The 27,908-nt window shown below is 39.4% G+C and overlaps 2 protein-coding genes across 4 annotated transcripts; one reads left to right on the top strand and one right to left on the bottom strand.

Moving 5' to 3' along the window:
* Positions 1-4,034: 4,034 nt before the first annotated feature.
* Positions 4,035-18,910, top strand: LOC145485012 (enolase-phosphatase E1-like). Of its 3 annotated transcripts, none has more exons than XM_081463645.1 (7): positions 4,035-6,617; positions 8,099-8,200; positions 9,295-9,377; positions 12,107-12,241; positions 13,628-13,760; positions 14,603-14,726; positions 16,733-18,910. In XM_081463645.1, exons 1-7 carry the CDS (start codon positions 6,522-6,524, stop codon positions 16,918-16,920), a joined length of 861 nt encoding a protein of 286 aa, XP_081319771.1. In that variant the 5' UTR covers positions 4,035-6,521; the 3' UTR covers positions 16,921-18,910. The 3 variants fall into 3 exon arrangements, with proteins under 3 accessions (XP_081319771.1, XP_081319773.1, XP_081319774.1); XM_081463647.1 differs by having other exon boundaries at positions 6,526-6,617; positions 8,067-8,200; XM_081463648.1 differs by having other exon boundaries at positions 6,531-6,617; positions 8,070-8,200.
* A 2,760-nt stretch (positions 18,911-21,670) lies between these two features.
* LOC145483758 (uncharacterized) lies at positions 21,671-27,503 on the bottom strand. The gene is made up of 4 exons (XM_081462301.1): positions 24,938-27,503; positions 23,357-23,410; positions 22,724-22,790; positions 21,671-21,841 (listed from the first exon to the last, which is right to left on the bottom strand). The coding sequence occupies exons 1-4, from the start codon at positions 25,094-25,096 to the stop codon at positions 21,747-21,749; spliced, it is 375 nt and encodes a 124-aa protein (XP_081318427.1). The 5' UTR covers positions 25,097-27,503; the 3' UTR covers positions 21,671-21,746.
* Positions 27,504-27,908: the final 405 nt, after the last annotated feature.

Consider the following 27,908-nt stretch of genomic DNA (forward strand, 5'->3'; position numbering starts at 1 on the left):
CAGCAGCAATAAGAATAACGCGCCAGTGTCCCAGGGATAGTTGTCCCCCACCCTCTCCCCCTGCCCTCTCCCATAACATCAGACCCATATTTCAGCCGATATTGCCTTTCAATCATGGTCCTATTGCACTAATTCTGACCACATCTGCCAAACTTACCTACGGAAATTCCACACTTGCCTATCACTGATAGTTTTGATAGATTGCTTTTGTAGTTCGTGTCACAGAAGAGAAATACCCCCCAAAACTGTAAGTAGGTTTATGCGTAATATTTGCTCTTCTGTATATCCTTATCGTTAATTAGTTCCGCACTTCACTTAGAATTGTAAACTTACCGTAGTCTACAGGAAATGTCATAAGATAACAATATATGAATCTTAAATGTAGAATAATTACAAATTCATAAATGCTGACATAGAAAGGAACTTCTCTTTAACTCTTAAGATCACTTATTGTCCAGTATTTAGTTTAATATCAGTAATTTATTCATATTACCTGTCCTCAGGCATGAGTAGCTTATTTCCAATTAACACCCTTATTTACCTATATCTTGAGCAATTTCCTCGAACTTATCTTGAACGGAAGATCTAAACGTTTAGCAATTTCCTTTACGGATGTTGGTATTGAGAAGACTTGACTTAGTTGGTTATTTTGCTGTAAACCTTAAAGTTCACCTGCCATTATTATCACACCGTGAGCAGTATAAGCAAGCACCTACTGTACAACATTTGATTTAGCACGATTTACCACGATTTATCTTAATCACCTTGATTTACCCTGAGTTACCTTCGACCTATGTACTACGAGGTTTAATCTACAATAAAGAAGACAAGAGAGTTCCAGATCTGTGAGAGTCCTTGCTGATTTACTGTCCGGCTGACGAGAGACAACGACCCTGTACCTTTGGCATTGAGTAACGAGTGCCGTGCAGCGAGCCTCTGCTCTTCCGAGCTTTCCCCAAGTCAAGTCTCCCATGCTGATAGTCCATATCCGTCCTCAACCGCGCAGTTCCGCACGGGAAACCTTTCGTTACATTCGCTAGACGAAATAACTCCAATGCATGTCTTTTGAGACCCGGAGGACTCGCGAAATTCACATTAATTTTAAGAAAAAACAACGGCGTGAAATGCGATTCTACTAAAAATCAACTTGCACTTAAAACTGCGAGAGTTGACTGATCTGCGAATTACTAAAATCATGCATCGTCTCAAACGAGGTCGTATAAAACCTTCTACATCCTGAACAATTAAATGTCAAGAAAACCAGGCATTATGTATTGGAGGTTAGCATGTTGTTTATGTCGACATTGCCTTCTGGAAAAGCAAGTAATGGAATTGCTCCCAACTAGGACACCATTTTAGGCCAACTGGCTCGGTCTTAAAAGTCCCAAAGTTCGGAGGAAAAAAGGCATAGAAAGCAAACAAATCTCGATAAAGGAGGAAAAAAATCTGTTAGATCGACAGAAATAAGGGGAAAGTTAATCCGAAGTAAGTACAACGTTATAGCATGAAAATATCAAACGAGGAGATTCGAAAGCGGGCTAACATCATTACCATCAGTGAGCATGGCACACGTTCGGCCACGTTCTCAGAATGGATCCAAATAAACATCCCAAGACAACATTAACGTGGGCCCCAGAGGGAAGAAGAAGTCGTGGCAGACCGAAAGAGAATTGGCGGAGAACCGCAGAAAAAGAAAGAACAGCATTGGGTTTTGGTTCATGGAGCGAGGCAACAGTGGCTGCTCGTGACCGTGTGTTATGGCGAAGGAGAGTGTCTGGCCCTATACCCACTTAGGGTTATGGTCAAAATCTAATCTAATCTAATCCGAAACATCATCATCAACAACAACAACAACAAAAAGAACCTCAAACAAATTGGAAAAAAAAATCAGTCAATCAATTTAAGAAAAACAGAACCATGCAAGTTGGAAAAAACCCCAAAGAAGTTGGAAAAAATGGTAACTAACTAAATAAATTAATTAATTAAACCCAAAAATTCTCTGGCTACGCTCGGGATTTTCTTCCCGGCCCGAGTTCAAATGTCGATCGGGGGAGAGGTTATTCGACCCCCAAGCCGTTCGAGCATAACCCCTTTAATGACATATCGAGACTTGAACTTGCGACCGTTGGGTCAGCCGCGCGCAGCTCAACCCGCTGGACCACCCTGAAATCTCCTGGGTTGTTGGTAAGAAATTAAGATATGTACAGCACGTACTGATATGCTAATTTCCGGTTCCGCTTAGTCAGAGACTGCATTATTGGACTGTATTCTGCTAGTTATAGACCTGAGGCTAGAAACTCAAGCGTTATTCGTTACTGTCGTCAGCCAGAATTATACCCACAGAATTGCTCATTTTTAAGCCGAAATTGAGGGGTATTCTGACAGGATTCAAAACAGTTGGCAACCCAAAAGGTAATTGTTAGAAATTTGAAACTGAATCAGACATACACATATTTACATATTTTATTAATTATTAGATAAGTAATCGTAGTTAAGTCTCCCCAATTAGTATACATTGTATGCTAGCGACTTTGACACGTTAATAAAGTTCTTATCTTATCTTTATCTTATCGAACACATCAAAACTAATTGCAATTGCTGCGTATCGTTCGTAACTGCTGCTTTTCATTGCAAGTTTATTAAATCAAAAGAGATCGCCGGGGGTTATTTTAAGGACAATTAAAAATGGGGGAGGATCAGGAGGATCTGCGCCAGGAGCCTGGTCCAACGAAAAATACTTTTATAACAATGGGTGAAACCAAGTTAGACATTTTGTGACTTTTTATTTAATGTAACAATGGACACAGAGGCTTGCTGTATGTAGTTGAAAAATTCGAGTTCTAAAATTAAGGACGTTCGGGCTTCTGAGACTTTTACCACTGTAAGACGAAGAGTTAGTTATGTCAGAAATGTAAAAAATGGGGGGTCATCGACTTCGTTTTGGAGAGAACATTCCCGGAAGAACACCCTAAATCTGAAAAAATCAGGCTTCGTTAGCGAAGAAGGCCACAGCGTCTGTAAGCCCAAAAATATTGCAATTAATAGATCTTTGAAGTGAAATGTTCTCGGCCAACTATTGTTTAAGTGGACCTATTAAGTGAATTTAGCCAACTAGTGAGGTTCCTTAAAGAACAAGTTCACATTTAGCGACCATAGTTTCACGCACCTTGCAGCCGCAAGATGGCAGTATTCGATGTCCCGTGGACGAAAATCTTGAAATTTTTTGTTAACTTCCTACATTCATTTTTTGTTAATTTTTGGACAATGTGAAGATAATTGCAAATAATATCTGTTTCTCGAAAGTAAAGTAAGGGTCACCGAACGTCCAAGGATCGTTAATTTCAGGCAAAGCTATAGCAATGGCCATCTGCCCTGTTCAGTTCAGTTCATTTCATTACTTCAGTTCCCTCGTTGCCAGTGGCTTGGAATAGGTGAACGGATAAATGCTTACCTTTCCTTGACACTATCACGTCCAGACGCGGCACGGCAGTTCAAGTGGAGGTTTACAGAAAGCCAACCCATAAAAACCGTACCTTGATTTTCTCTCTCACCACCCCTCGTGCCACAAAAGATCAGTGGTTAACACGTTACTCCTTCGTGCGAGAAACATTCCCTCCACAAGTAAAGGAAAACGCGAGGAAACTCGACGAGTAAAAGCGGTGCTTCGAGAGAACAACTATCCCTCTTGCTTTATCAATGAATGTGAAAGAGTGCTGGCAACAAAATCAACTAAGCCTATCACAAATGGTTTTGTAGTACTTCCTTACGTTAAGGGCCCATTAACCGATCTTTTCGAGTCGTTGCTAGGGAAAATTTATTCTCATATAACCTCGTCATTTTTAGTTACTTCAGACGTCATCAGGCCACGCCCATGGTCATGTGACTAATACTGAAAAAACGCAAAGGCTCCCAGGCAAATTACTTTATCGGAATTTTTTTCATTTTTTTCCATTGATTTAATATTTTAATTTAAATCCTCATTACGCTATGCTTAGATTTTGTTTCATTTCTAAAAGGTCAGATTTTGAGAGAATTTAAAAATATTAAAAAAACCGTAATTTCTGAAAAAAGCACGATTTTGAAAAAGGAATGCATAGCTATGTTTCCAACGTTGGCTTTAATCGAAATACGTCAAAAAAGGCTGGATTTAAAGCAAAACCGCGTTTCCTTTAGCATTTAAAGAAACCGGAAGTGCGCCCGATATATATTGGAAGTTACCCTATCAGCGCGTGCACAATTTACACTACCAGCACACTTCGGTAAGATAAAACAAAGCCACACGGAGTTGGTTTTCTCCTCCTATTGTTCTTGTTTTTCTGTCTTTCTCTTATTTTGTCTTTGCTTGTACTTTTTTTACTTTGCATTTTGTGAAACACAAAGAAAAACATCTAAAATGTGAGCGAATTTGGAAGTTATTGAGTTATTTTTATTTTTTGCGCTCAGGCTGACGTAAGTAACCGGAATTGGAATTTCACCTCCTTAGCAACGCGCGCGAGCGCGCGCATAAATCGGTTAATGGGCCCTTAAGGGCGTCTCCGAAAGAATTGGTCGCTTACTAAAGCAACAAAGTTTACAAATTTCCTACAAGCCAGAGAGAACCATCAACAGTCCTTTTCCTCGACCGAAACAGCAGGATGAAACCGACTGTCCATCATCTGGAGTAGTGTACAGAATCAATTGCAGTCAGTGCGATTTTGTATACTATGGCCAGACCGAAAGATCACTGAAGACGCGGGTTTCCGAGCACAAAAAGGCTGTCTTGATGTTCGATCATAACTCCAAACTTGCGTGCCATGTTCACGAATGTCATCATTACATGGATTTTGAAAACGTTGAGGCCGTCGGACATGAGGCACATTGCCATCAGCGGCTTTTTCTACTGAGAAGCTTAGATGTCTGTAAAAGACCCGAACGCTGGGAATGATCACATGGTCATCCCAGAAGTCTACTAAATAATTACATTATGAGCTCGAGATTTCTATCGCGTGATAGCTGACGAGGGCGCAGCCCAAGTCAACTATCACACATAGAAATCGAGAGCGAATAATCTAATTGTTTTAGTATAAATCTACTAGTCGTTCAAAACTTCATCTAAATCCTCTTCACAGACACCTCGAAAACACCAAGAAGCTGCCGTCGTTTTGCTAACAAGGGCTCACTGCTACGCTACTCACTATCTACTAAACAATTACATCATGAGCTCGAGATTTCTATCGCGTGATAGTTGACGAGGGCGCAGCCCGAGCCAACTATCACGCATAGAAATCGAGAGCGAATAATCTAATTGTTTTGGTATAAATCTACTAGTCGTTCAAAACGTTATCTAAATCCTCTTCCCAGACACTTCGAAAACGCCAAGAAGCGGCCGCCATTTTGTTAAAAAGGGTATACTGCTACCCTACTCACTATCTATCACAGAATAGATAGTGAGTAGCGTAGCCAATTAGAGAACTGCATTAGAACGCTAGTAGATTTATACTGACACAGAACACAGAATAGATAGTGAGTAGCGTAGCCAGTCAGAAAACGGCATTCGTAACAGAACGCTAGTAGATTTATACTAAGGGCCTCTTCATATGAGCCCGGTCAACCGAGCTGGCTCGGTTTCCGAGATCTCGCCTCGCCACTCTTTCCTTCGTAAAAATTACGATGTGTCCATATAAGAAGCCGGGCTGACCCGGTTACCGAGATCTCGGTTTTTGCGACCGAGGTAACCGGGATGAAAATTTTCCCATATGAACACTTCAGCCCGGGTTACCGGGACGAAACTTTTTAGACAAAATAGCTTCGCTTTCGCAACGTAGCGGCCAAAATGGCATAATTTTTGTCTTGTCTTGTATGTATTTCCACTTTAGGAGTATGCGAATTAGCTTTATCAGTAAAGTTACAAGAGTCCACAAAGCTGCGACAGCCGCGAACGATACAAGTGTATGTTCTACCATTTTGGTTGTGTTTCTTGGATTTGCTTGGATTTCATCCCGGTCGAAATTTCCCATATTAACAGACAACAAAATTCGTCCCGGTAACGGAGCCAGCCCGGTCACCGGGCTCATATGAAGAGGCCCTAAAAGTGCTTAGCAAGTTTTTAAATCGCGCGGAACATCACGCGATTTGTCAACCGATGAAGACTTAAGAGTTCGCCGAAACGTCTTGCTAAAACATACAAGTCAGTGAGAGAAAACGGCACTGTTATCAACTACTTCAGTTCCCTGTTCAGTTTATTTCATTGCTTAGCGCGCGCTCTCAAGCATGACGTGGCATGCCCGTGGAGAATGAATTTGCGCGCGCAGTAAGGATGCGTAGAAACAATTAACGCGAACGTCTGGAAGGTGTGGAGCTTGTGTAGTGGCTGGGCATACATTTCTCGGGTTCGACTACCGGAGTCCGCATAAAAAAAATATCTTTCGATCTCCTTCTTTATTTAAATTTCCAAAAAAATATATGTAGTGTAACCTTCATGCAAGTAAGCGTGAAAATTGACCCACTCATTGAGAATAACAAAGGTGTTCTGGTCCAACGAGATGGCTTCTCAGAAACTTGCCATTAGAAACCAGCTTAACTACGACGCTGTTTTGCTTGATATCGAAGGGACAACAACTCCAATTTCTTTTGTCAAGGTACGCATAATGAGATATTTACACAATCATATGAATAATAGCATTCTAAAGTTAGAAGTAAGGTTATTCACGGATGCTGTCAAGAAGAACAAATGATAACACTGTTTAAAACAAGTTGAGATAGAAAAGCATGAACATTGCCGTACCCACTGCGTTTTATTTGCTACTGTACACCTCAGCGGCTATATCATTTCCTAGTCTTCCTAGAGCTACGTACTGATTTATTCAACAAAACATAAGATGGAGTGTAGAGCTCTACGAATATTTCTACGCTTAAACAGTTGGGTATATGTTTTGTGAAGGGGGGTGGGGGAGGGGAGCTATTTAGGTATCGAGACTGAACAGACTGTTATTTAGGCTAAGCAGAATAGCTTGCATGCTGGCTTGCATGGCACCCTGGCTCCCACTCTGTGCAGATCCCTTTCATTTTGTGTTGTATTTTTTTTAAATTTTTGTTCTTTTTATTAAGCTCAAGTTTTTTGGAAATAATGGAGTCTTTGGAGGCAAATTTGTTGTGTTAGTCAAAGGGCACCATACACATAAATTATTAGGATTGATTTAAACTGGAAATGCTTGGAAAGCTAGTTATTTTTTAAAAAGCTGAGTAAACACAACTTAAAGTAGTACTTGAGAAAAAACTGTTTTGGATCAAGGTCTTGCAACAGAAAATATATAAATAAACAAAGCGACACAAACAATTTTGTGATTTTCGTAAACTTTACTTTCATATAGGTGAAACAAGGAAGACTTGCATTACAGCATATCCGAATTTGGTAACTGAATCACACAATCACGCAATTCCTAAGAAAAAATATTCACATTTCAAAGTATTTAATTTTTCTGCGAAGAACATCATTTAATGTCTTTGCAGATTTTTTGTCAAGAATTTGTCAAGAAAGGATGACAAAGACTTTACGACCTATTTGGACACTGAAATGCAATACCCTCTCCATCTTCCTTAAACTGTTCTTGCCACTGAAACGGTCTTCCACATATTGTGATTTTCCGTACTTTTGTGATTTTGTCAGCAAATTTGGATAGGTGGTAGTGCAAGTCTTCTTTGCATGATCCATATGAAAATAACTTTCCATGTGTGCATCACGTTTAAGAAATCACAAAATCATTTTGGTGCTTTGCTTGTTTTAATTTTTTGTTGTAAAACATCTATCCAGAACAGTTTCGTCCATTGTCCTATAGATTTCTTATTTATTTTTTTTGTGTATGTGTGTTTTGGATGATTATCTTTATAATCAATGAAAATATTGAACAAGATTTACTTATTTGACAATTTTTTTACATTCAACACTTCAGAAAATTTGCATTTTTCATATTTTGCAAAAGGATATGGGCACTATTTTTTCAGAGACTTTAAGTAACCCTTGTACTGATCAGTTAACACTGAAAGTTATTGCCACTGATAGTTATTGACACTTATTATCATTTGTGTAGTAGAGATCAACTCAACAGGATATTTTCTTCAGGATGTGCTATTTCCATATGCCAAGGACAATGTACAGGGATTTTTGGAGAGAACCTGGGAGACTGTTCAGTGTAAAGAGGATGTAATGGCTTTAAAAAGACAGGTAAACTGCATTTATTATCGTTTTCTTTTCATGAAATATGATTGTGAACTTGTCAGCAACAGGCATTTTTCCATCCTGGCCATAAATTTTAGACTTTTTAGACTTTGAATTTTGGCTAAGAGGCTGTGTTTTATCAGAACGTAGTAGAAACTCTTGTTGGTTCTCTTCTCATTGTCTTCTCACTGATAGAACATGATTGCAAGCACATTGTTCTTCACAGTGGCCTCATGGTCAGAATGCTCATCTCTGGATTGAGCGGTCTGGGTTGGAGCCCTGGCCAGGGACATTGGATTCTGTTCTTGGCCATGGGCAAGACACTTCACTCTCACAGTACCTCGTTTCACCCAGGTGTATAAATGGGTACTGGTCAGCAAACTTAATGCTGGGGGTAACGCTATGATGGACTAACATCCCATCCAGGGAGGAGTAGAAATACTCCTAGTCGCTTCATGCTACAGAATCCAGGATAAGTTCTGGCCTGATGGGCTACTTGGCTCATATGCAGACCTGACCTTATATTGTTCTTGAAAGAAAAATAATTTTTGATATTTAACTTACTTACTGTACCTCCTGGCTGTACCTACAGGTCCACCTACAGATTTCTGACTGTCATCCTTTTAGTTGTAGCTTGTACTAATTTAAATACTTGGGCAACATGCCTTCCTTCTTAGTGCAGAGTGCACTATTGGGATTGTTTTGGGGCCTGGTGTCCACTAAACCGCTCTACACTAACTTGCTAAGCCATAAACTTTTGGTGTTTTTTAATGAATTAATATCAATTAATTAATTAGCCTTTCAGCAAGGGGTGGAGTGAGAAAGATGCCTGTGCACCATATATTATGTGACTCTCCTACCTCAATTCTTTCATAACATCAAAGCTATATATTTGTTTCAGAAAACTCCTTACTCTCCTTGTGGTACAATTCTCTTTAGAGCAAAACCAGTTTGCTCTAAACTCATGTGCAGATTAGTTAGCGTTTTTGTAGACTATATATTAGATACATATTCTCTCTTGTTCTCAAATTTCCAATCATGTTTTGTGATTGACTGCCATAGAAACTGGCCCTTTTTGTATTTTTTTAATGTATATAAAGGCAAAGGAGGATAAACACATGGAAGGTGTTGTTCTAATTCCTGATGAAAAGGAGGATCTATCTAAAGATGATGGTGGATCCAGGTATTCCAGTTAATTATAACATAACTAACTGAGCTTATGCACCTACTGACACCTAGAGAACTGATGATCATGATGAACTGGGCTACATATAATGAATCAATTACTTTCTAGGTCACAAACTGAAACCCTCTTTGTGAATTAGACTGAAAAGCCCAAAATTAATCATCCCACAATCTGAGTAGTGACAATATGTGAATTTCTGCAAGCTGTACGTCTCATAACGTTTTCTTGCTTCAACATCATGGTACGTGTATATAAGTGAAATATTCAATCATTTTTAACAAATAGATTCCATGTGGCAGTGTGTCTGTTTAGAACAAAAATGTGGGATAGTCAAGGCGATAACTGAGTGTGTCATTGATGTTCTTACAACATTTCAGTGTCTTCTGTAATCAGTTACTGAGCAGATACAGAGCAACATGGAATCTATTTGTTTTATATAATAAAGAAACATATGAATGTTAAGAACACCATTACCATAATTGTTATTGTTATTATTATCATCATCTTGCTGATCTCATATCTCTGACCTCGTAATAACATTTTGGAAAGCTGAGACAAGTTGGCCAAGTAACAAAGTCTGAACATCTCCATGCTTGGAAGATGTCTAATTGCAAACTGATGAAACAGACACCAGTTATTATAGCACCAGAAGTTGGCATGGTTGTTCTCGACGGTGTACATAGCAATAATTTTGGTCATTATTAGACCTGTAAAGTCAGGGACATTCACTTAGTATGTGGACAAGTTTCTGACATACATAAGGAGCCAATTAACAGGATCTGTTGACTGAGTTGATGTAAATCACTAATTGCCAGATGTTTTTAGAGATTAAAGTCTCAAATTGCCTACAGGGACAAAAATAGGTGATAGTATGCACATCAGGGTGGAAGATGGAAATTGTGGAATGATCTGGATACTGGCACAAGTTTCTGCACTGAGATGGAAACAAGACAGAGCTCTCCAGTCTACTCAGTGGCAACATAGTTTACTGAGTTATTTCTGGTTTTAGTGGTGATGACCTTAGGAAAAGAGCTCCAGTATTTACAGGTAATTAGTGAAAAGGGTCTGTCCCTTGAACACTTGAGGAGGCTGACGTGAGAACCACTTAGTGTAATATTTGGTGCTGGAAAGTTTTTCCATATCTGGAAGTGATTTACATGGGACAAAAATAACTACACAATGCCTACTTTCCAGGTGCTCATAGGGTGCACCATTCAGGTTTGCCTGGGGAAGAGAAAAATGGAAAGGGTGGTCATTGTGCAGTATGTCTGACAATGTGATACCGGCCTTGTGTTCACCAGTGCAGACACCAAAAGAAGTTCTTCTTGCAGTCAAGAGACTTATAGTGCTGATGTATGATAAGGATAACCAAAATGAAAGTTGAAAGTGAGAATAAGGCAAGACAACTTTGTTTACAAAGAAAGGCAGGAGATAAAGACATACCACCTACAAACAATTCCCTGCAATAACACATCCTCTGTTTTGGATACCATTCTTGTCATGTGTGGGGTCAGTCCCTCCCCAACCACAACTGCCAAGTCCAGTAGATCAAATTGGTTGGATGAGACATATATCATCTGCACAGTGGGAAATAAGTAAACTGGATGACCCTGCCACCTGCTGGCGTGGATGTGTAAGGATATAGAAGATGGGCAGATGTGTAAAGAGCATCTGGCATGATCTCTGCCCTGTACACTGCACTGCTAATTTGGACGCTGGTGAGCCACCAAAGTCACATCTTGAGTGCTTATAATGTTTAAAATGCAGCTTATGATGCCTAATGTTATAATTGTTCCAAGTTTCATGCTTTATCAAAAAGTGCAAATTATTCCCCCTTATCGAATGTTTTCTCAAATCCCTCTACATTTTTTTATGGAAATTACCTGCAGAGTATTCTGTCCAAAAATGTCTTTATTTTGCGTATACTTGAGACGGAAATAAAAACTAAATTTTTCTGTTGTGGTTAGTGAAATTTAATTGGCCTTTTATAACAGGGTCTGGAAGGGGTTTTCTTTGATCTGTGAGTTGACTGGAATATAACGCATGAATCAGGAAAACAGATTGAATACAGCCATGATTCACCATGATGCATGAGCTACTGAAGTTGTCATCCATGAACTGTGATCTCTACTGATACAATTTCATGAACATCAGATAACTCTTGTGCGATCAACAATCGGAGTTGACTCTGCATCTGATGAGGAAGACCACAGTTAGCAGAGGAATAGGATCTGGAAGAAGCGAGTGAAGTGAGACTTCATGAGTTGCAAGCCACTCATGTGAACTTCCTATCAAACACCATCCACATTCAATCAAGAAGGCAATATTAAGTCTTTGATTAAGAATACATGGGAATAGTTATTTCACATTAGGGCTTAGGCTGAGATTTTTGTGAAATATTTTTACCATCTATATACTAACTCAAACTTCATGATATGTGTCAAACATCTTAGACAAGTACAAATTATGGACTGCAGCAGTTTCAAACTTAAAACATGTTCATAAGAAAAAACCGCAGAGCTTCAGTTTGTGGTACAAGACATAAAACTTGATCGCCTTTGTGCCCTTTGATATGGTCAACGAAAAGTAGAGAAGCTTCTGACAATGTATACTGTGGCATTTCAGATAACCATACTTTTCATTGCCACAGATGCATGGATGAACTGTAATCCTTGTCTGTCTCACAACAACAAAAAATTAAGATTTCAAATAACTCATGATTTCAGCAAGAACATTGTCATTGATGCTGTTGTTAAAAATGTCATCTGGCAGATGAGCTCGGATCGCAAAACAACTGCGTTGAAACAACTTCAGGGTCACATTTGGAAAGAGGCATTTGAAAGTGGAAAGATCAAGGGAGAGTAAGTTACACAATTCTTCATCTTTAATAAACCCACAGCAAATACTCCCTAATAATATGCCTCTGATGTTGTTAATAAATTGTAGGCCTGGCCAGCTGGTCTGCATAATTGAAGGGGGGATGTGTTTTGGGGAATGTTCAGTTAAACACTTCTGAAAATGATAATTCTGATATTTTTCATTATAAACATGGATGGGATGATAAAATTTGTAACATGTGTGGAACTCCAGCCAATATTTAGCTCTTATTAACTGAGCAGGAGGTCTGTATGGGAGAATCATGACTGAGGTCGTGAGTAGAGAATATGGCACTGGCAATGGAGCAATCTGACTGGTTGATTTTAGTTATTGGCCATCTCAACTAACTTACTCGTGTAATAAAAGTAGCATATCCTAGATGGTAACACCAATTGGTTCTATAGAAGTGATAAGCACCAGTTGAGGAAGGGTAAGTCCTGTCATCATGGTCAAAATAACTAGACAAAAAAGTTGTAAGACCGGCCAGACTTGATGTTTCAAAATGGTCGGCATCATATCCTGATAATTTGAAATTAAGGAAAAAATTCCATTGGATGAGGGATATTATACTCAAAGAAAATACCAAATAATAAATAACAAAGTTTGCTGAGTAAATATTCAATACTCAGTATAAAATTAGTGATCAATCAATATGTTCAGACCATGCTTGGGTCATTTTCCAAATCACTCCAAGTAAGTAAAAGCTACTTGATATATATGAATACTGCTTGTTAAAATACTCTGAGTAATTGAGACTCACTCAATTTGAGACTACTCTGAGTATTTAAAAGTTACTCATTAATAAATTTTAAACTTGAAAATTACGTTTGTTTGGTATGTCCTTTGAATAATCAGTTAGTCCCCCCAAATCTCTCATTTGAATTTTCTCCTTAAACTAGTGTGACAAGATATGTCTGCCATGTTTCTCTAGATAAGAGTGATACCACCCGAATGGTTGGGTGGTCAGTTAACTCCGCCACAACACACACATATCTTGCTTTATAAACGCTGATATGATTATTCAATAATAAAAATTTTACAACAGAAACACTCATACATAACCAATTATTTTGCTCAAAACTCCTACATGCCATGCATCTCAGGCATCTCATTAAACCCCAGTTTAGATTCATAGTTCATTAATTATGTGGTTATCATTTCATGTAGGACCAAGTGTTCTAATCATCTAGAGCATACTTCCTGACAGCCCTCATTGTGTTATGCTTATTACCATTCTAACAAAACATAGTACATGTATGTATGTATGTATTCAATCCGGCTGTATCTCTGTATCACAAAGTGCATTACTGTAGTTCTTATTCTTGTAGGGAAAAAGATTGAACCCTTAATTAGTTTGCAACACATTGCAGGGTGTTTGATGACGTTGTCCCAGCTTTCAATCAGTGGACTTCAAATCAAATCAAAATCTACATCTATTCATCTGGTAGCATAGATGCTCAAAAGCTTCTGTTTGGCAATTCAAAGTTTGGAGATTTATTGCAGGTTAGTGTCCCCTGCTCTCAGATTTTTTTCTTTCTCCTTTCTCCAACTGAAGTAATTGTTCTCGAGTAATTCCCGGTCGCCTCTTCTCTTGGCGCTGCTCCTTTTCGCCACTTCACGGCTCAACTTTTATTGAGAAATAGAGAAAACTTCTGGATTCAGGCGAGGCTTTTTACTTTAATGTTTTGCGCTCAAAGCAGCCTGAATTCGACAGGTGTAATGAGCGGGTTTTTCAAAATTCTTATACAACTTGTAACAGCCATTTAAAATAGTTACTTAAATAGAGGAATTTTTTTTGGAAATAGGAGAATTAAAAATGAATTTTCACACCCTCACTAGAATCGTAGGAATTTATACAACCCTCTAAGAGCTAGAAATGCTGCACTCTGACCCCGGGGGATACTTTACAAAGTTTTGTACGGGGAGGATTGTATATCATTTTGACAGAGAAGGTACCCCTCAGTCATATACCTTTTATTGAAAAATGTACACCTTTCACATACCGACATAAGAACACTATATCCCTTTTCGTAAACCCTCGGAATGGAGTTAACGATGTAGTGCTTAGTAAATTAAAGGATACAGTCGCGGTAACAAAAATACGGGGGTTTTCGTGGCACTTCCTTACTAATCGAGCGCCTGAAACAGGCTTGGCTGTGGTTAAACGCTTAGTTTGGAGAATTTCGAGGGCTTTTATTATTCCGTTTTCGCAAATTTCTCTTGTTTGACCGCGACCAAGAAACAGACTAACTTTAAATATTCGACTTCCTCCGTTGATAGTCCGAAAATTTTTGAAACTGAATTTACCGTTGAGATGTTGACCTTGTTCCTCTCTTATTATTTAGTATATAGGTGGACATTTTGACACCACAGTTGGAGCGAAAACTGAATCGAGCAGTTACATGAAAATTGCTGAGGCCGTTGACATGAAACCATCAAGAATTCTTTTTGTTACCGACGTTATTAGGGGTACGTCTTCCTACTACACGATTACTGTTAAATGCGATCAGGAGCAAGAGTCTTGTCAGTGGCGGCGGGTATATTTTGCAGGGCGCAGGTTGCAGGTTGCAGGTTGAAATTTAATTATAACTGGAAAACCGCCGGCACGTAAAAGAAACGTACAGGTGCATCTGAAATATCATCTGAAATATCTGCCGAATTTGGTTTCTTCCCTGTGAATACCAAAATGTAAGCACACTGAGCTTGTGCTAGTATATTCTGTCGGTTAAAATCTTATATTATTTCATTTCTTTATTTATCTGCTTCGTTTGTAATGGCAATCTTCTGTTGTTGAGGGAAGACCCGAGCCAAATCTGGAATCGATGGAAACATCTGTGGAGCGGCCATTCAGATGGCTTTGAAGAGATTTCACTGGTCTCAGCATGTCGATCGATAAGTCCTTATAGCGGTCGCGGGATCGATCGTGTTTAGATGAATAGATGCTTACTTTTCGCGCGCGCGTTTACCGACAGAGGATCGCGGGAACGCATCAATTTATCAGCAGATTAGAGAGAGCCATATAATGAAATCTTATTGAACTAGCTTGTTCGGTCCGTATTGGGAAAATGTTGATCTCGTCTTTAGCAAGTTTATGGACCTCGCCTGTGGCTCGGTCCATAAACTTGCAAAAAAGGAAACTCCACCGATATTTTCCCAATACGGATCTCAGGACGACCTCACGCTAGTTCAGTAACATATGTTTTGTGTAGTGTTGTTTATATAGGCGTGTTTGCTAGCCTGTCTAGCGTTTTCAGCACGTTAGCGGTCCGTAATGTTTTGCGTAGGTTGTTGTTACAGGCGTTTGTTAGCATATTGGCTATCCTGGCGTGTTCAGTCTCTTTTAGCGTGCGGCGCGTTTTCTGAAGCGTTGTTGCACGTGGGGCGTATGTCCGTCCAGCGGTTGTCCACATCATTGCAGGCGTTTGCAACTCACATGTGTTTGTGATCGTTGTAGTGTGGTGTTCTGTGCTTCGTACCGAGTGTTTTTACGTTCCCTCTCTCCCTTCCCCTTGGGAGGAATCCCTGGTCACGGGGTGCTGATTATTTATCCCTTACTTCTGCTGAGCCTGGGTTCATTTTCACGGGTGCTATTTGGGGGACCTGGCGTGGAAGCTCGTGGCTGAGTTGCGGGTTGTACAGGCCAGTGGGTGTTCTGCTGCCGTGGGATATGATCGTGGTCATAGCCCCCAGTCCCCCTCGGAGCTAGTTATGTAATAAAGCCACTTTCGCAGACTTACTATAGGTTCTAACTATTTGAATTCATTCTGTTGGCTGCAATTCATTCCTTTCAACAAAAGTAAATGCAAAGCGACATCGTCAAAGTCATTATTACATCTCTCAGTTAGTCCGCGCACTGTGATTGGTCAATCTAGCGAGCCGTACTCTCCTGTACGGCCCGCTAAAATTTAAAGTCGGTTTTGCTGCCAAACTGTTTCGTGATTTATCGATAAGTGTTCTTTACTTTTATAGCAAGTGAAAGTTTAAAACTTTCTTATACTCTAAATTATGTAATAAAGCGTCCTAACGACTTAAAAACAGTTTCAAACTGGCTCGTTTTGCTTTCGAGGTGCGTCAGAAATTTGAAGCCTTTCCGAGTCCGCGTGAATAGAAATAGTCTCCGAACCCGTCAGGCACAGAGTAGAGATATAAGAAATATCTTACTAACCTCGTCTTCTCGTTCCGTTCTGTAAGTTACAGATCCTCGTTTTTTCCCCTTCGATTTATGACCCGCGCGCTTCCCACTTGGGCCATAAATCGAAGGGGAAAAAACTCGGTCCGTAACTTACAGTACGGACCCCGAACTCGGTTAGTAAGAGCTATTTATAGAAAGGGACGTTACAGTAGCTTGACTTTTGTTATCATTATCATCATCATCATCATTATTATTATTATTATTATTGTTATTATTGTTGTTGTTGTTGTTGTTGTTATTAGTCGTTATTAACGTTCTGTTTTGGTTTGTTTTGTTTTCGCAGAAGCGAGAGCCGCATTTGAAGCAGGGTATACAATTGCTGTTAGTGTACGACCTGGAAACGCAGCTCTAACAAATGAGGATAAAAAGGACTTTATTACTATATCTTCATTTAACGAGTTGTTTAGTGAAGAGCGGCCGCACCGAACAAAGAAATCAAAGGGGGATGATTTACAAAAATGTCAAAAATAGACAGATACCACATCAGTTGGACGTAACAGAGGGTATACGAGTATAAAGTTTGGTGTTTGTCTTGAAAGTGTTGTTCGTCTTCTGTGGGATCTCGTTAATGATTCAAGGAAAATCGAACAGCATGACATTTGCTGTTTGTCGGAACACAAGCAAAGAAGAAATGGAGTTCGCCAGGTCATAGTTATTACAGGGTGTCTGATAGTATACGTCTTAAAAGGTGTCAAACACCATCCTAAGCTAAAGAATGATGTGTGATTTGGAAGTAATTACGGACGTCTGATCTTTTATTGTCAGCGATGGGTCAGTTTCTAGACTTTCATTATATGAAACAAGTCATGTACTTTATTAAGTGCAAGGAGGGGTACTTCTTTCCATAAAACTCCAGCGCAGTGAAGGGGGAAAATACATTTTGGGACTTCTCCTACTGTCCGCTTAATGCAGGTTTCACTGTAGAGCGAAATAGTCATGAAACCTGGAAAAATAATTAGTTTTGTTCCCATTTTTAGCCTCGACTTTGCACAAAACACGGTCTTTATGTGTCATCATGTGTATGTGTTCAAGCAGCCAAAAAAATAGAAACATGAAAGGGAAACACCCTTAGCTCAAGGTCTGGATCCGCCACTGGAAAAGTATAAAACCAGATTGTGCTCGTTCGTGGAACTCAATATCATTCTTGACGTCTTGAATTGTTTGCCGCGGTTCGATCGATTGAAAGCACAGTACTCAGCAAAACGGTGCCACGTTGCAGTCAAAATATCAGTGATGGAAATGATACTTGTTATGTTAAACAGTCAAAGCTGGCCAATTAGGTATTTAGTAAAGGTGCTTTCGCTATTGACATTCAAATTACAGGCTCTCCAAATGAATACTGACTTGAAAACGCGAGAGAAACGTAGAAAGTACGATCTGTAGAAGCTTTCCTCGATTTTGTTCGGATTTTCTCAAATAAGATGGAAAGCAAATAATAAACTCTTGATGTAATTTGAAGTACTGAAACAACCCAGTAATTTCCCTTGAGTGTAAGTAAGGCCTTAGGAGGCAAGGAAAAAAAATTGACCTACTTCAGAATTACCCATTGTTCAAAGCCTGATTACGGTAACCCAGGATAAGCGAGAATTTTGATTTGAGTTTTGTAACTTTGCGGTGAGGTTATCTGTTTTTAGTATCACCCAACTAGTGGACTAATGTAAATCCTGCATTTTAATTGGCTACGCTACTAGAGGTCTATTAGTAATAGTCCTCGAGTAGCGAAATTGGCGCAATCGAGCGTGACGCTTTCTTTCGTCTTATTCCCAGATAAATATTTCTTCAACTTGCATTTGCTAACTTTATTATTGTCTTTTCTGTCCAACTAGTTGGGTGATACTAAAACAATTAGACCATTCGCCCTCAAGGGCCATGGGTCAATAGCCCATTCGGCTTCGCCTCATGGGCTATTGACCTGTAGCCCTTGCGGGCTACGGGTCAAATTGTTAAATAGCGCAGGTCCGGCGGCCCTTGAAGCGGAGCCCCATACCCATACAGGAAAGAAAAGGAAACCCATGAATAGACCATATTCGTGTTCGCGGTATTAGGCTGGAACTAGCTTGCAACTGAGGCTAATGCAGGGAGTCTTTTCAATTGCAAATGACATTAATCTCTTTTTAATGATATTCCCCCGCATGAGCCTCCATTGCAAGCTAGTTCCAGTCCAGTACCGAGAATACGAATATGACCTATTGATTTTCTTATGGTTATCATGGCTAGCGGTATTGCTCGTGGGTGCGTACACACGACGACGGCGACGGAGTCGCCCAACATGGATGAGACCATACTCCAGCTAATAGGTTGACAGAGACATGCGCCCTTGGTTTATAGCGTCCTTCTTTGATATTGGACATCCATGTTCTAGTCAATTGACACCTGTCAAAAGAAGGTATCTGCTGACCAGTATCACGTGACCATTTGGCGGGTTCAAGTTTAGAGCTCATCGAGGTCACATACTTTTTGAAGTTGAAGTTGAAGTTGTTTTGTGTAGTTTGGAGACCTTGACATTATTCAAACTCAAAACAGAAGGCCAAACAAAATAAACAGAAAACCTCACCGTAAAGTTACGAAACTCAAATCAAAATTCTCGCATATCCTGGGTTAGCTTAATCGAGCTCTGAGCGATCCGGCCCAGGAGCTCCGCTTTTAGGCTTGGCTAAATCCACATTATAATAATAATAATAATAATAATAATAATAATAATAATAATAATAATAATAATAATAGTAATAATAATAATAATAATAATAATAACAATAATAATAATGATTAAAATAATAATAATAATAATAATAATAATAAGCTTTATTTATTGAGGGTAGCGCACATCAGTAATAACTGAAAAACCAATGGCCCTCATATAAATATTTTCAGAATAAAAAAGATGACAAGTTAAAAATTAAAAATACAGAAACTGATTCTGAAATGTGCAACGATTATATGAAAAATTGAGATATGAGATACACTAAAATATTAAAAAGCAAAGCATTGGATCAAGTCCAACAATTAAAACAAGAAAATTGAAAAATTAAAAATTTAGATGATAAAATGGTCCAATTCCTTAAAACTGTCCACAAAATGTTTAAAAATGGATTTTTCGAAGTTTGTTGTCTGTTTTGAGTTGGAATAATTTCAAACTACAGAAAACAAGCAGTGAAAAACATTTTCATGCAAGAAATATTTATACTTCGGTTAACTTTCAATCCTGGGATAGTGTTAACCGGCTTTCGAACATCCCGCCCTGAAACTCCTGTGCTCCTGGATAATATTGGAATTAATATATTAAAATATTAATATTAGGGGGAAAATCCTCTGCTTCCGTCTTCTATTTTTCCAGTGCTGCACAAGCCAATTCTACATGGACGGTATCCTTTGCAATTACCCTAAGTCAGTCAGTCAGTCAGTCAGTGGGCAATGTCTCTGCCCTTTGCCGTCTAAGTTGTCTTCCCGGTTTTCATCTCTCCTCTGATAACTTTTGTCAGTGGACGGCTTCCTTTATGACCTGCCTCCAGCCCGAGTCATCATCTGCTTTGTTTGCTCCCGTGGCCTCCCAGGTAGAAGGGTTGATGTTCCCTGCTTTCATGTCGTTTTTGCCGGCATCTTTGTAGGGCAAAACTGCCGACGCTGGCCTTCTGACGGGTCTGATCCTGGTGGGTACTGACTCACCGTGGTAGAACATCTGGCGTAATTTTAATTATTTATTTATTCATTTATTTATTTTAGCATATCTTAAAACACAATTTTATCTCGTTTACATATAGATATAAATTTTTAGATATCGTTTAACCTTTTTACAATTGTAAATTTAGTTAGCATCGGGCAGGCGAAGAGCCACCCTGTGGATATACTGCCCGAAATGCCATTATTATTATTGTTATTATTATTATTATTATTATTATTATTATTATTATTATTATTATTATTATTATTATTATTATTATCGTTCTCACGTAATGTTTGCTTAGAGTCCTTAGGGCCGAGACCAAACCATGGTCCTGGGGCACTAGGGGATAGCCAGTTTTTAGCTTGATAGCACCCTCCTCAAAATGTGTGCTGTACCTAGCAAGGTTATCTTTTGTAGTTCACTGATGCTTAATTGGCCGGGAATTCTTCCAAGATAAGTTCCTAGTCCCTTTTTGATAGCTCCAAGTGCTCCAATGATAACTGGTATCGTTTCCGTTCTCATGCCCCACATTCGGCTTGTTTCGATTTCCAAGTCCTTATATTTGGATAGTTTTTCACTGACTTTCACGGATGTGTTTCTGTCTGATGGTACTGCCATGTCAATAAATTTACAGATTATTATTATTATTATTATTATTATTATTATTATTATTATTATTATTATTATTATTATTATTATTATTATTATTATTATTATCCTCCACCCAAGTGACCCGACCAAGCCAGCATAGCTGACGCCGTGAGAACAAGCCGAGCCTAACGAACTTGGTCTGCTCGCCAGTTTGGCTAGTATGTCAGGTGATGGCCAGTATTCTATGGAGACAGCAAGGGTGGAAATAACGTTCCTAACGAGCGTATAGCGCCCATGTCTCACTGCCGTAGGGAAATGTGCTACGCACACTAACCTGGTGCACTGGATGTATAAAAGTATTATTCATCCAAGCTATTACCGTAAGCCCGAAACAGAAGGATGAACACTTGTGACTGTTTAAATTATTCGAAGGCTAGAACTTTCCCCTTCACAATTTGCCTGTCAGTTTGGAGGAAAGTTTTGGCGTAGGCTAAATTTGGCGACTATCTTCTCCCGAAAATTTACAAGGAAGGTCGAAGCTTTACTGCATTGAAACTGAGACGTTAAGGTACGTTCTTGTCTAATTTATTTCTAATGTGAACTCGTAGTATATCTTTGTCTTTGAGCTATATTCCTTTGAACGATGACGAGACCTTACCATATATATGCAATGGGTTGTCTGCATTCCTATCGCAAAATGTGCTAAGACCCCGTGCTCGATATTCATTTCATGTTGGGAGTTTTTACCATGCAGTAATCGTGCAGTAAGAGACGAATTCGAAGGCAACGTTAAAAAAAAAAACGTACTCGCACCTCTGCCGGTAAATTTCCCTCAGTTTTAATGATATCGCAAGTTATCAACATGGGCGCTGTTGTGTCGTTAAACTTGATGCTGATTTTGCGACTGACGATTCTTTTAAATGATACTTTAATTGAAAGAAGCGTTTAAATAGTTTACACTGTTGCAGTTTTCATTGTAAAGTTATTCGAGAACATTCAAGTATCTTGAACAGGCATAGTCGATTGACTGATCATTGCCTACAGTTTAGTAAGGAGTCTTTAAATCACGGATAAGATCCATCAGTCGATCAGAAGCTTGCAACGTCAGCTTGTGTTTCGCTCCTAGCTGAGATCTGTATGCTTAAAAATAAAACAAAGATCCGTGTTAACAACTGATGCAAAGAGAGAAACAGTAAAACACTTGAAATCCTATGCCTCAAGTAAACGACAGGGTCTAACAGCAAGTTTTACTCTTATTGTTTCATAAGTCTTTAACGTCAAGAGCAGATTTCACAGAGTTTAAATTTGGGATACGTTGATGGCTTTCTGTAGAATTTGGCAGAATGCGTTATCAGAATACTGATAATTTCAATATACCGGCATTTTATGGGAGAAACACGAGTCGAGTATTGTTAGCCTAACATAGCAGCAGATCATACATTAACATGAATCGCAATACCGTAAACTTTCGAAAGAAACGAAGCCCGTTACTTTCGGGTTTAGCAGCCTTTAGGGCTCGTTACTTTCGGGGGAACGTTACTTTCAAAGAGTCGTTACTTTCGCGGAGCAAACACGTTATCTAATGTTTGGACGACTGGGCTCTTCTTCCGGCTTAAATCTATATTGCTGCAGGAAAACTAGTTGGATACCAAGATAAACTATTTGTACTTCATGACGCACTACTACATTAGTCCGCTGTAATAATATCGAGTTTTTAATTTAAATTTGAAGAAACGTTCCTTTTGACAAGCTCCTGTTGAAAATGATATTAACTTGGATCAAAGTTTCCTATATTACGTTCCTGTTACTTGATGAAAATTCTACGGGTTTTGTTTTAGCACGGCGCAACATTAACTGACGTGGCACGAACTGACACTACGCCTCGTGGCATAAGCAATACCTTCCCTTGTCATAGAGTGCCTTAAATCAAGTTGCCATACGTAACTTACACCTGACTATTGATTGGAAAAAATTACTTTCGGAAGTTTACGGTATCATTATTTCAGAAGACCTATTTCATACCTTGGGCTGTTCTAAGTATAATGGGGTATGCTTCCTCTTGTATACTAACCAACAATGATCTTGGAAGCTAAAACGAGCACAACATACTAGTCAGCTTAGTAACAAACGATCAGGGAAACACAATTAAACTGCAATTACTTCTGTAAATAAATATATGCAAAAATTTCAACATGCTGATTGGCTGAGAGCGCGTCAACTAATTCCAAACAGGGCAGAAAGTTAAAATTGAGTACAAAAAGTTGATATGGAGTGAAGAAAGTTAAAATTAAATTGCATAAATAGTATTAACAAGTTATCAAATGATTTTTCTCTTGTAACTTTTGGAATAACTAAGCACCCGTAAATTCTTCGAAGACTACAAATTGCACTCGCCACAATTTTGTTTAGTCTTTTATTTTTATGTCTACTATTTATTCCAAATTGCATTCGACTGCGAAATCATTTGATAGCCTATACGAACTACCATAACACTATTAGCTACAGAGGGCATACCAACGTGTTTCCGGTCAAGAGTATGATGGTATAGAAAACGTTCGGGGCTTGGCTTCTTTAATTTCTTGTGCAAAGAGGCTGCGCTTCTTTTTATCAACACTAAAAAACACTTATTGTGAAAATCTCAGGTGAGGTGCATACCTCAGTCTTTATGCGGTCAGCAGTTTTATCCATGAACTCCTGATGTTTGGCATCCTTGAAGGGGAAGTAATACTTGTCATTAGTAAAAAGGTAAATACCTGAAGTCGATAAAGTAGTCTTCTTTTGCTCTCTCTCTCTCTCTCTCTCTCTCACCCTGATGACAAGAATAACACGTGTCTGACCTATGATTGACTGGTCAAGTGACTGACCCCGAATATACACCTGAATTTTGTAACTAGACTATTGAGCGACAGGACAGAAACTCAGTCTCCCTTGAGAAATTATGCCCTAGAGTTTATCATTACTATGAGTTTTAATTCTAAAAGATGCTTAATTCGAGAACGTTGAACATATCTTCTAATGGTAAAAACTGGACCAGTGAACCGGTATGATTTTGACGAAAACTATTTCAAATAACGAAACAAAAAAGCAGCGACTAAACGTCCGAACTCTGCCGCGACCGAACAAAAACTGAGACTGGCACGACCGAATGACATAGTAATTGGTGGAAGCCTAAATCTTAGCATTCATTCAAGTTGGGTAGTGTTATCTTCGACCGTCTGAACCGACCGCGTTAGTGTTAATTAATAAGCGTTCGCGGAAACGCTAAAGTTATCTTACGAGTTTCAAATCTCTGAAGTCGACAATCACTCATAAGAAATTTCGACCAGTGGTCTGAACTGCTTTGGTAGCACTGTGAAGGATTGCGGGCAGGAACTATTAGTAGACTCATTGGGTGTTTCTGTCGAAGGCCTTTGGGTTCAAAGTTGCCCGCGAGAAGTTTTTCCTCGAAGAAACATAAATATTAGCTTCACAACGGTTTTTTGAATAGGTGGACTGAGACATGCAGCCTTGGTTTACAGCCTACGTCTTTGATATGGGACATCCATGTTATGGTCAAATGACACTTGCCACTGGCAGAAAAAGGTATCGACTGACCAGTACACGTGACCATATTGCGGGCCCAAGTTTAGAGCTCATTGAGGTCACGTGTCTCTTTGACATATTATACAGTCGAACCTCACTACAACGGCCACCTTCAAAGTTTGGACAGAGGAAAGTGGCCCTTGTAGAGAGGTAGCAGTTATGGGAGGTCGAGGCGAGGGTGCAATATGACTCACTTTTTTTCGGGAGTGCAACATTTAAAAAAAAAAAATACTTGTTTTAGCATATATATGAATCAAAATGCATCAATAAAAAAGAAACTTAGCAAAAACGGAGACCAAGGACGTCCAATACGGATCAAGTTTTGTGACCTTTTTCCACAAAAAAGGGGTTTGTATACAGCGTTTGTCAGTCGTTGATTAACTGGCCGTTTTCGAGAGGTTATTTTGGCCGTTGGGACGAGTTTTAGCCGTCGTTGTAGAGAGGTTAAAATGAGAGTGAATGTATGGACTGTCCGCCGGGACCAAAGCAAGAGGGGTGGCCGAGAACACAAAACTTCTAAGGGCAATTACCAGTCCACAGACCAAGTTGGTCTCAAGAGATTTTGCTACGAATGTACAGAAATGCTCAACGTTGCTCTTGGGCTAATTGTTCATTAGGTAAGTTAGTAAACCTTTATGAGAGTGAAATACTTACCTTAGCAATGGTCTCTTGAGTTTTTCTGGCTGCTCTCAACGAATTGATTTTCCACTTGACAAGGGAAGAAGCCAAGGTAGAAAATCCAATTGAACCTTTTTTACCATCAGCCTGCACTGAATCTCTCCTCGATTGAGTCGCATCACTGGAACCCAACATTGAAGCCGCTATTGAGGACCTTCTTGATCGCGAGCCTCGTCTCACTTCTGCTGCTCCAGAAACATAAGAACTTCCCGGAGAGAGTGGGGTCTCACTCTGTCCTGAGGTGGAGGGAGTGGGGACGTTTGACGCACTCCCAGCAGAAACTCGCCGGAAGCGAGAACCACCAGCCTCTCCTGGGGAAGAGAATTGTGGCAAAGACGCTGTAGAAGACCTGCGCCGCTTGTGGGTTTCAGATTGTACAATTGGAAACGTGACAAGAGACCCTATTGTATCAGAGCGCTTCTGAAGAGGAATATAGATATGGCTCCATTAACATGGTAATAGATTTCGAGTATTGTCATTTGTAACTAAACTACAGCATAATTCTGGAACCTTGTTGGTTATCAGCGAGCCCTAATTGAGCAGTGATTAAAAAGATCATGGTTTTCGCGCGATGGCTACATGGTCGGATTTTGTTGGCCGGTGATGACCCCGCGCTCCATTGTTCTTGTAGCCTCCTTGTGTGTGCTATTACCCGAGAAACCGTCAGCTACGCTTGATTCTGTTTATTCCGACCCAACTGCTATGTTTTAAATGATCGTAATTATTTTTTAGGAGTTGGAAGAAAGCATTAAGTAGCTAAGGAATGATCTGCGATGGAAAGATAAACGAAATTTTTTTTAATTATAACCACACAAAGAACACTACTTACAATATGATACTTACATTAGCTACATTAAGGATACTTAGGCCCAGTTCAGACGTCGTGCTTCTGTCTTGCCGAACTAAATTGCACTTAGGTTCGACTGTAGCACGGCAGGAAAACAACTCTGATTCAGACGTCGTGCCAAATTTAAACCAAATTCAGGATATACAGATGCCTCGTAACAATTCTCCTCCTAATTCCCCGTGGGAACTCAATCTCGCCAAAATACATTAATATAATTTATGAATTTTGTTTAGCGCTGCAGAAGCACGACGTTTGAATCACTGCCGTGCCAGAGTCGTGTAGCACGGCAGAGCTTGTCGAACTTGATTGCTTGCCGAACAAAATTCAAACGTTTGATTCAGACGCCGTGCTTCTGCCGTGCTTTTGACGAACTTAATTCCTGAAATTAGTTCGGCACGGCAGAAGCACGACGATTGAACTGGGCCTTAGACGGAATTCTCTACGTACATTGCGGTACAATACTTACAGTAATCTTACGGTACAATTAATATTTATGCTACTTACATTGTTCTACATACACTGCTTACAATCTGATACTGCAAACAAACGCACTACGCTAATTTAGTCGACTTGGTTGCTGCAATCAGTTTTTGCACCGAAAACCCCGATCTTTTTCATCTGGCGTCTTCAATTTCAAAGACTTCATAGCGCTCCTTATGGCCGAGGTCACTCCATAAAATCAAGGAAAGAGGCAGATAAGCAGTATTTCTCTTTAAAGTCTCTAAGTTATGACCTCAAAATCATCGTCAACAACTGAGATCTTTGATATTAGGGACCTTAAGATACGAGGACGGGAAAGGCCAGGACGGGAACGCTAGTGGACGCGGGAAACTTTCGCGGGTCCCGTTGTGTCGCCAAAAACAAAATGCTTAAGATGTGTATTTTCGCAAAGGACGGCGACGTCAATAATTCGGACTTCGTACAAGCTATTCACAGAAACAATGACATCCTTTAGACTATAAAAGACATAGAAGAAATCTTATCCTATTAAGCTTAAACGATAGTTCACAGCGATGCTGAATATCTTTTCCTTTATAAGCGAAGCAAACATCTGTCGATACTTTAATAGAGAAACCAGAATTTCCGTATGTAAAAATTAAACGAACAATCTGATCGACCCGCTTCAGACGGCTTTTTGCCACCATGAACATTTCAATTTCCATCTGTAATTGTAACAAGCATTATAAAAATAAAACAAACGTTGCATCAAGTTCCGGGTAGTATAAAAAAACAACTGAACACCAGTTTGAAAATGTGTATTTTATTTGCTTGATAAATGCTTCCATGGCATTCATTCTTACGACATATATTTTATCGACAGTACTTACACTGATGTGTTCTCAATGCATACAGTTTGTATTTCGTTTTGATCTTGCACACTCGTGACAGCGACTGAACTATCAGTGACTGAAACACAAACGAACAGACGAGGAATATTTTATTCACATTTTTTTTTCGTATCTTAGCGTAGTATTCTACACTACAATTACGAAATTGTGAACCTTATAAACATTCTTATCATATAACCGAAATTATGGTCGATTGGAACATTTGCTGGGGCAAAACAAGAACCAAATACTCACGTTTTCGATACAACGGCTAGTCGGGCGAAATGGCGTCCTCGACGAGACGAGGACGGCAGAGAGATGAGTCGAGAGTTCTCGTGCGCATGCTCGGTTAAGTAAGTTTACTTCCGGCAGCCATCCTAGCTCGTCCCGTGCTGGTATCTTAAGGTGCATATTTTGTACACCAGCTTCGGCCCAGTGCTTGTAGAATAAAGGCCTATTAGGAATTCTACTAATGACTTATTCCATATTATACTACTACAAAATTCGTGCTTGGAAACGAACGAATCTCTAAAATTAAAGTCCACCCAAATTTTGATAAGTTCTTGGGGGAAGTCATCCTTGATATCATGTTTGGTAGCGTCTTTTTTCTCAAGTTCCCAAGAAAAACTAATTTTCCTCCCCACTTTGAAAGATAGAAATCCCCCAAATTTTTCCATTTGGATTTACAACCATCAGAAATATACTTCACTGTCCACGCGATCTTTATTGAATGCCAATGTCCAAGATTTTTTGACCACCATCGCCATAGTCA

This window comes from Orbicella franksi, chromosome 4, assembly GCF_964199315.1.
Source record: "Orbicella franksi chromosome 4, jaOrbFran1.1, whole genome shotgun sequence".
NCBI classification, from domain to species: Eukaryota; Metazoa; Cnidaria; class Anthozoa; order Scleractinia; family Merulinidae; genus Orbicella; species Orbicella franksi.

What these genes read in the sequence shown, in the direction of transcription:
- LOC145485012 (XM_081463645.1), top strand. Translation starts at nt 6,522, where the DNA reads ATGGCTTCTCAGAAACTTGCCATTAGAAACCAGCTTAACTACGACGCT. An exon ending in AAAGATGATGGTGGATCCAG is followed by an intron (nt 9,378 to 12,106) that starts GTATTCCAGTTA and finishes TCATGATTTCAG; the next exon opens with CAAGAACATTGTCATTGATG. An exon ending in AGTTTGGAGATTTATTGCAG is followed by an intron (nt 13,761 to 14,602) that starts GTTAGTGTCCCC and finishes CTTATTATTTAG; the next exon opens with TATATAGGTGGACATTTTGA.
- LOC145483758 (XM_081462301.1), bottom strand. Translation starts at nt 25,096, where the DNA reads ATGTTGGGTTCCAGTGATGCGACTCAATCGAGGAGAGATTCAGTGCAG. An exon ending in CTGACCGCATAAAGACTGAG is followed by an intron (nt 22,791 to 23,356) that starts GTATGCACCTCA and finishes TGCTCGTTTTAG; the next exon opens with CTTCCAAGATCATTGTTGGT. An exon ending in TATACTTAGAACAGCCCAAG is followed by an intron (nt 21,842 to 22,723) that starts GTATGAAATAGG and finishes TTTATTTTTAAG; the next exon opens with CATACAGATCTCAGCTAGGA.